General features: G+C 35.3%; 1 protein-coding gene across 1 annotated transcript; it reads right to left on the bottom strand.

Annotated features, from left to right (window-relative positions):
* Positions 1 to 3,621: 3,621 nt before the first annotated feature.
* Positions 3,622 to 8,771, bottom strand: LOC132174849 (Galactosyltransferase family protein). Its single transcript, XM_059586551.2, has 7 exons — positions 8,072 to 8,771; positions 7,351 to 7,503; positions 7,182 to 7,264; positions 6,986 to 7,085; positions 6,505 to 6,618; positions 4,728 to 4,870; positions 3,622 to 4,023 (listed from the first exon to the last, which is right to left on the bottom strand). Exons 1-7 carry the CDS (start codon positions 8,434 to 8,436, stop codon positions 3,938 to 3,940), a joined length of 1,044 nt encoding a protein of 347 aa, XP_059442534.2. The 5' UTR covers positions 8,437 to 8,771; the 3' UTR covers positions 3,622 to 3,937.
* Between the last annotated feature and the right edge of the window lie 105 nt (positions 8,772 to 8,876).

The following is an 8,876-nucleotide window of genomic DNA, read 5'->3' as shown; positions in this document are numbered from 1 at the left end:
GGGGTGGCCAATTTGCCCAAAAGGGGTAGTTCAAGCCACTTTATTTATTTATATTCATTTTACCTATTTTTTTATTCATTTTAAAAGTTTTTAAACTTTAATTCTTTTATTGGGACATAAGACATGTGGCATGTTTTAATTGAGTTGACGTGGCGATCCGTTAGTTTTATGGATGGAATGTAGACAGATGTACTATAACCGTATTCACCAATAACAAAAGTACCATCTATGGTACAAAACATATCCTACATGGAAAAAAAATAAAAGCATTAAAACTTGGGTACTAAAAATGCATTAACCCTAAAATATATTACACAATTACATTAGCTCTCATTTGTCGTAATTTTATTTTTTTAAAAAGTACTGAAATTTAATATGAGTTGTATTTAGCATGCTAAAAACTCTTATCAAATATCACTTATTTAGATGGGTTTTCAATTGTGGCTCCCATCATTAACACAATTTTCCAAATTAAAAAATTAAAATACAAAACACTTCTAAAAAAATAGGAAAAATACCAAAGAAATTCCTATGGTTGCATTAATTTGCAATAATCATCCTAAGGTTTAAAAAGTGGCTAGAAATTCTATTTTGTTAGAATATATGACAAATAATTTCTCGGCCAAAACTTTCATTTGAAATTTTGACAAAAATGGTTAAAGTGCCACATTAGCATCAATAATAATACAATACGTATCTCCTATCATAAAAAAAAATATAAATATAAATTTTAAAAAAAAAAACACAAAACAAAAAATATATATAGGGGTGGTCAGATCACCCCAGATTCGGAGAAGGGCGGCCAAAGGCTTTTTTTTTTTTTTTTTTTTTGAAAATTTGTCTCTAGGATTTTATTTTTAAATGAGGTACTTATTCAGTTATTTGATATACAAAAAGAATTCTGAGGATTGCTACCAATTAGGAAAGAGTTGAATTTGAAGACAGGTCAACTGTTTTCAAATTGTCCCGATCCTAAGCTGAAAAAGCCACTTGACCCAACATTAGTATCATAATGGATTTGGATTAGGTGCAATAATAATAAATTAATTAATTAATTAATTTTTTAAACTGTCTAAATTTAATTATAAAATTTTTATGAGAAAGAAAGAGAAAGTTAAAACCTAATGGTCCTCCCAACTGTGATGTAGCTTTTAAAATCACCGTAGAATTTGAGATTATTATTATTGATATTTGTGATTTTAAAAGCCACATCACAGTTGAGAGGATACTAGGAAAACACTAAAAAAATTCCTAACATTTCCTTTTAAAAAAACCACAACACATACAATGTAGCTTTTTTTACAGCACTTTATATGGTCCAATCTTATCATAAGCAGAAAGAAAATATATATGTATATTATAAGGTTTGGATGAAGGTTTTCTACACGGCAAGAAGCATCTCTTTGTGATTATTGGTTAGAAAATATATGGATGGGCCCTGCATGATTGCCTTTTGATGGGCCAATCATAATAGAGGCCCATGTTATCCTTAACTTCCCTTGAGCTGTACTCTTCACTCCACTACTATTATGAATGATTTCGAAATAACTAGAATATCATAAGCTCCTTTGGAGTTAAATACTTCACTTCAACTTCACTCTTCTCAAACAAGCCAAATTAAATATGTGAAGAAATGATTAGCTTTGGCTCCATTCAATTCAAGTATGGTTCAATCTTTTCAAATCTATTCTGTCTTTCAAATCATTTTTCATCATCAAGTTTTGAGTTAATTGTTTGGCAGCCCCCCTCACATCACAATTTGCCCATCAAATAGTACCCTACTCATTGATAAATTCCTAAGTCACCTACATTTTCAATGTTATGATAAAATATCATGCACTAATTACCCTTAAAAACCGGTTTACAAGGAGAATATATTCAAGAATTTATGATTGTAACATACCACCACGCTCTACAACCAATGTTTATGGCTACTTATTTTATTAACACCGATCTTGCGATTACATTTTTTCTTTTGACAGCTCCACTCTTCTATTAAGATTCAATTACTTAATATTATATTCATGCATAATACCAAGATATTTTAATCTAGCCTACTAATTGGCCCCTTCATGACTCGACTATAAAACCACGAATAATGATATAAGGAGGAATAGAGCTCTCCTAGAGTCCCTCAAAATATGATGTGGCATTTAAAATCACTAATAAATTAAAAACTGATCATCTCAAATTCAATGATAATTTTGAAAGCCACGTCATATTTGAAAGGACTCTAATCCTTCTTATATCATTACTCATAAAACCACAACTTATTTGATCTCATACTCAACGACCAGCGTCCGATCTGATAGAAAATGATACCAAACACCATGGGTTGTAGCTGTCTGTTGCAGAAGACGCGTATTCTTGAACAAAGGTTTGGGAAAGTAGGAGGAAAAGTGTTTTCCCTTCTTCCCATTCGATCGGGAAAGCATCAAATGATGTTCTTCGATTGAACTTGAAGCAAAAAACAAAACATCACTTGTTTTATATGCATCATGTCTGGGGGACCATGAGATGGCGGTTGGGAGCATAACAGGTGTATATATATATATATATATAAGCATGTACTTGTGTATATATATATATATATATATATATTATAAGCATGTACTTGTATGTCAACCACAGGCATTGACTTATCAGGATATGATGCCGGTGGAAAGGGAAATGGTGATGGAGTGTCAGAAGATGGGCACCCATAAATTGAAATCAAAATGGATGGGGCTTGGTGAAGGGGGAAAGGAGACCAGAGAACATCTTTGGAGTTGGCTGTTGTAATTGTCCAGCAGTTGAGGGAACCAACCCCCTTTCTCTAAATTTTGTTTCCTTTGCTGTTTATGGTCTCTTTAAGAGATATTCATCCAAACATAAACAGCATAATGCAGAATGCAGCAGAGAATTGCACCTGGCAAAGCTCCAATGCAGAATGGGAGCCTTTGTTTTGCTTGGGTTGCTGGTGGAGTCAAAAGAGTTTCATTTGCATAAGGTAGAAAGGGTTAAAAAACAGAAGCAAAAACAACTACTTGGGACCTATTTGATTGTGTTGTCAGAAAATAGCTTTAAAAAACTGTTTTCTGAGTATAAAGAAAAGATACAAGAAGCATGTAATCTGATTACTTATCTGTATAGTCAATATTCAAATTTAAAACATTTGCTCTAATACCATATTAAATCATAACTTATCTCAAAAATTTAAACGAAAAAAAAAAATAAAAAATCAACCATTTAACTAAAATGCTATGTAAAGCACTAAAGGCACAATCATAAATTATATGAAATGTGTTGGGCATTAATCCAGCCTATCTAAGATGGATGTAAATTTCTTGCAAACTAGATTGTAAGAATTCTTTCAACCCAGATTCTAAAAGTGCCATTTTTTTTTTTTAATACTATTAAAAAAACATGTGAGAAACAAATGCTATTAAAAAAATAATATACTTCTCACATGTTAATGGACATATGACACTAAGTTAGAGAGATTTTTCTACAAGATTACAACCCAGTTTGTAAAAAATGTATGTCCAAATAGGCAGCGCAACCACATACACAACGATAGAGCGATAGAGCAAAAATGTGATTTCACCATTATCTATTTGAGATGTGCAAGGCAAAGGAATAGAGATTTCGGAAGAATGATATTTGATTAAAGAATGAAAGTTTATATCGCTAATGACTACATGTCTTCCTACACTCTATAAACATTGATGCCCACAAAAGAGTAAGACTAAAGCTGTATAGTACAAAATTCTACTTTCTTTTACCAACTTATAACATGAAAGAAAGAATAGATTACAAAAACCAAATATGGGAGAAATTTGAAAATACAGAATAACATCTGGTATCATCAGCAGGACCTTGTAGGAGCAGAGTGCTTCTTCAATTTAACTTCTCTGCTTATTGGCTTCGAGAGGGGAAAAAAATGCATACACGAATGCTAGTCATCAGAAGCCAGAGTAGGGCTCCCTGAGCAGCTTTCCTTTTGATGAAGTTCTAATAGCTTCTTTTCTGGGTTACAGAGCCCTGCATGAAGAGCAAGGTCATGAAACATATATTCCTCTCCAGGAGTGAATGACTATCATTTTATCCCTCCAAAGTTGATGTAGTTTTTAAAATCACCATTGGATTTGCACTTAAGAGTAAATATATATACCTTTATTAAGCAATAACCAAGCACTTTTGAAGAATTTTAATTCTCCTCATTCTCACGAATAAGATACACCCCATAATATTTTATGAAGCAAATGAAAAGAGGCCAACATTGAGTTTATAGCACAGACTCATGCCTTTATCATGCACAGATTTGTTATTCATTTATCAAGCAAAAGTTCAATTAAACATTTCCACATCATTCTTTGTGAGATGACTCCAACCTTTTGCAATGATTATCGTTTTTATACTTGCTATAAACTACATGCCAGAGCATAAATGTCTGTCAAATGTATAAGAAAAGAAAATGGGATGAATAATGTCAAACGTGGTTAACAGTTTTATCTCCATCAGAAGTCCAGATCCTCAATATACTGTTATCTATTGTAGTCATCCAACATCATGTGGACATTTTTGAGGTCCCCATAATACACAAATAAAGAAACATGAGCGTCTGTAGTTAATTGTATAGAGGGAGTGAGAAAATGATAGACTACCAGAACAAACTCTTGACCTTTGGCTTCTTTTCATTATTTACTATTATTAAAATTCTTTAGTTTATTTGAGAAAACACCAACCTGAACACTTAGGAATATCCCAGACAGCAATAGATGTTTGTGTACAATCTGGTTCACACAGTGCTTGATTGTTCTCATGGTTGACATTCATTGCTAGCATCCATGCCCCAATTGTAACATCCTCATTGCTGAACATCCTAAAACTGCAATTTCGAACAAATGATATACAAGGTTGAGATTCAAAAATTGGTAAAGGAAAAAAGCATCATTTATACGTGTGCATCAGTGCATCTGTTATCATTTTTCTCCATTACTTATATATATATATATATGGAGTGTATTCTACGTCTAATGGGAGCCATCTAGATGTGAGGCCTAAACCTCCAGTCATTTGGATAACTGATACTGCAGGTGAACCCATGAGAATACAACCTCCAGTGATTTGGGCTTTCTTTTGTTTGGGGAGGAGAGAGAGGGAAGATTGCACTGACTACCATTCATTCAATACACAGGAAGTATTCAAGTGAAATGCTTGTTTAGAAGGAGAAAAAATAACAAGAAAATTATTAAAACTAATCACCAAAGGAGCTAGAAATGCAGCCGTCCAAGTAAATAGAGAATAAAAAAAGGACTTAAAGCTCTTCCAACGTCCTCTCTTGATCCTTGAAATTTTCTACTGCACCATCCCAAATAGACTTGGCCTTATATAATGCCCCCCCAGCAGAAGACCAAAATACTTCAAAGACAAAGAGGAAACCCCACAATCCAAAATGCCCACCAGCCCATCTACATTATCCACAATACCCATAGGAACTAATTCTGACTTAGCCAGGTTAACCTCCAAGCCAGAGAACTTCAAACATAAGAATAAAGCACATAGATACCAAAGATGATCAAGATTGGCCCCACAAAAAATCAAGGTATTGTCCACAAACAACAGGTGTGATATACTAACCCCACCAAAGTGCCTAGACTTCACAAAGAAGCTCGAGAGAATACCCTTATCAACAATTCCAATAAGCATTTTACTAAAAGCCTCCCTAACAATGACGACCAGAAAAGAAGAAAAAGGATCTCCTTGCCTCAACCCATGAGAGCTATCGAAGAAACCAAACAAATTGTCATTCACCAAAACAAAGAAGCGCACCAAAGAGATGCAATGCACAATTTACGAGCATCAATTCTCCTTGAATCTGCACCTTCTCCACAAATACAGTAAGAATTCCCAATTGACATGATCATTTGCCTTCTTAATATCCAGCTTCCAAAGCTCCCTTGGTTCACCAGATCTAATCCTACCATCTAGACATTCATTTGCGATAAGCATTGAATCAAGAACTTGCCTATAACAAAGGCATTATAGGACTTCAAAATAATCTTCTCCACTACCCCTCTCAACCTATTGGCAAGGACTTTGGCAATGATCTTGACTAGAACGTAACATCTCAGATGTACCAAAATAATCTTAAAAACACTAAGGAATGAGAACGGAGAAGAGTGGGAAGTTTCAATCAATATGTTGAGAACAGTTTTTAGATTACTATTATTTCTCTAACTAATAAAACAACGATATTCTGGAGAACTTGTGGGACTGGAAAAGGCCAATCATCAGTCCCAATTCTCTTTATATGGTTGTATAAACACCAACTTTAAATTCCTTAAAAATAAAAATAAAAACTTCAAGGCCTATCAAACATTAATCAATACATCTAGTGTTTCATCTCATGATGAACATCAGTTACCCTATTATTTTTTATAGATGCAACTAAAACAAAATCAGAGATGCATGAGTGGCTTGAATTTTAGTAGGGAGGCCCCAGCAATGGAAAAAACTTGCCTGTTGTTCCTAAGAGCAATCAAGCTTGCAACAACATCGGCAGAAAGAGCATATATCGGGCCATAAGCATGAAAAAAGTACTCTCTTCCAAGCAAATAGGATAGTGGCTCGTACCTGCATTAATTTCACTGAATTGATCACATCCTTATTATTAAAAAAAAAAAAAAAAAAAAAAAAAAAAAAAAGGTACTAACTTTGCTGCTAATAACTAATCAACTTAAGTGAGTGAAATATCATAATCAGGTCAACTAGGTCAAATCATGAGCACATAGAAAATCATTATATATATATATGCAGTGAGTCTGAAATAGATAGCAAAGAATAGATATAAGACATGTATCATTGAGATTTTTCCACAATTGAGCAGCAATACATTAGTAGCAAGAAAGGGGGATTAACAATCACCCAGATATGAAGTCAAAATACAGATAAATGAAAACCAAAGAAATCAATGATGTCAAATGAAGAAAAAAGGACTAACCATTTGAGTTTAGGGTCAGTGAAAACAGGGCCTTTTTTCATGCACCCAATGTAAGTCTGAGAATGAGACCGGTCTTTTGCCAAGAGCAGTGAGAGGCGATCTGACAATTAATGGGAATTGATTAATTGAATGCCAAGAAAATATCAGAAAGAAAGCATAGAATTATATTGAAAAACAGCCTTATCAATATAGTCACCTGGCCTTAAATATATGTCGTCGTCTGCTTTAACATAAAAATCGGAATCAAAAAGTGCATATGCAGCTTTAAAGAAAGCTATCCTGCAAGAAAAAAAGAGTAAAGATTGATTTCATGGTAACAAACTAAAAGCATGGAAGACACCCATTATATTACAGTTTGCACTAACGTTTTGTATGGGAGCTTACTATACTCCTCTTCAATATCCAATAGCAAGAAATCATCATATTCTGCCACCTCCTTCTTGAGTTCAGACATCTTCGATTTATCATTGGTTTTACCAATGACAAACCTGAAAGCCAAACCAGTTGCTTCTTCCAAGCTGCAAGCCATATTCCAATCCGTAAAGTTATTAGAATAGAAGGACTAATGTTATTTAATGTCCAAAATAGATGACAAGTAGCAGCTAACTACAATATTAATATACTTTTAAAAGAATTACCGCTATATTACTGTTGAAATCATAGCCTACATCAATTCCTTTTTTCTTACAAAAATTTCTCCATCTAATGCTTACCACCTGCAAGTTGAAGGTCGCACGTTCGATCCACACTCTCTGAATTATTTCCATAATTTCGTTTTAAAAAATTTTAATACTTTGCCAAATACTCATGACCCACCAGAATACTTCAGAGATCAACTCCCCCTTTACTTTCTATACAGATCCTAACTTGTTTGACTACTTCAAGGGCCCAAATTGTTCATCTCTCACCTCCAGAGAATTGTTTCTCATTCTTCAAAATATGAACTGGAATTGTAAATCACTAGACTACTAGCTCGAACCATAGCATTTTCATACATGCGTATGTATATACATACATACAAAGCCACCTACGAACATTTAAAGCTAAGATTGGTATCAGTTAATGCAGGAAAAGCAGAATCGGTACCGTTGAAGGCCTTGGCGATCGGACGGCATCCAAGTCTGGCGCAGGGAGCGCCGGCGACCCACGGATCCGAACCCGGTCTGAATACCCACAAACCCCATGACCTTGTGCCGCTTCGGATCCCCATCAATCCCGTTCGCATTCGCATTCCCATCCCCTGCGCCTCGCTCCCACACCACTCGGACCGTTCTCGGCTCGGCGTTCGAGCATCTTTTGGGCGACATGCCCGGGCTGAGGATTGCCACGAGTCCGAATATGAACCCCGAGAACCCGATCAGTAGGCAGCTGGCGAGGATCAGGACCGTCGATCTGCGCGGGGACGGCGATGCGCGGTGCTGCGCGTGGAAGAACTTGGGCGAGGAAGGCATGGTGGCGAAAGAGAATAAGAAAAAGAAAAACCCTAGACTAGAAGAGGTCTAGGGTTCGTGGGATTGTACGGAATAACTGGTTGTGAGGCCTGCTTTCATGGCAGGGAAAATGAGAGAGAGACTCAGGTGAGTCACAGTCTCAGAAGAGTTTTCTCGGAGAAGGAGAAGCTTCGTGGTTCTGTTAACGGCAGTTGGTAATACGGGTTCAGATACGGATCGTTGGGCCAGGATTGGACCCGAGTTCATACTGAAAACATTTGAAAATCCTTTTTCTCTTTTTTCTTTATTTCCTTTTATTTGAAGATTCGTGTTTAGTAAATGACAATGATTTTGCACCAAACTCCGAAACCTCCCAATAATATTCATCCGTTATATTTACGCAAATCATAACTCAGAAGATTCTTCACCAGAGCTTGTGACTGTTTACCATATTGATGCAA

Source organism: Corylus avellana, chromosome 3 (assembly GCF_965113065.1).
Source record: "Corylus avellana chromosome 3, dhCorAvel1.hap1.2, whole genome shotgun sequence".
Classification (NCBI taxonomy): Eukaryota; Viridiplantae; Streptophyta; class Magnoliopsida; order Fagales; family Betulaceae; genus Corylus; species Corylus avellana.
Note: the sequence above shows the minus strand (reverse complement) of the source record. Positions and strands in the feature narration are given on the sequence as shown.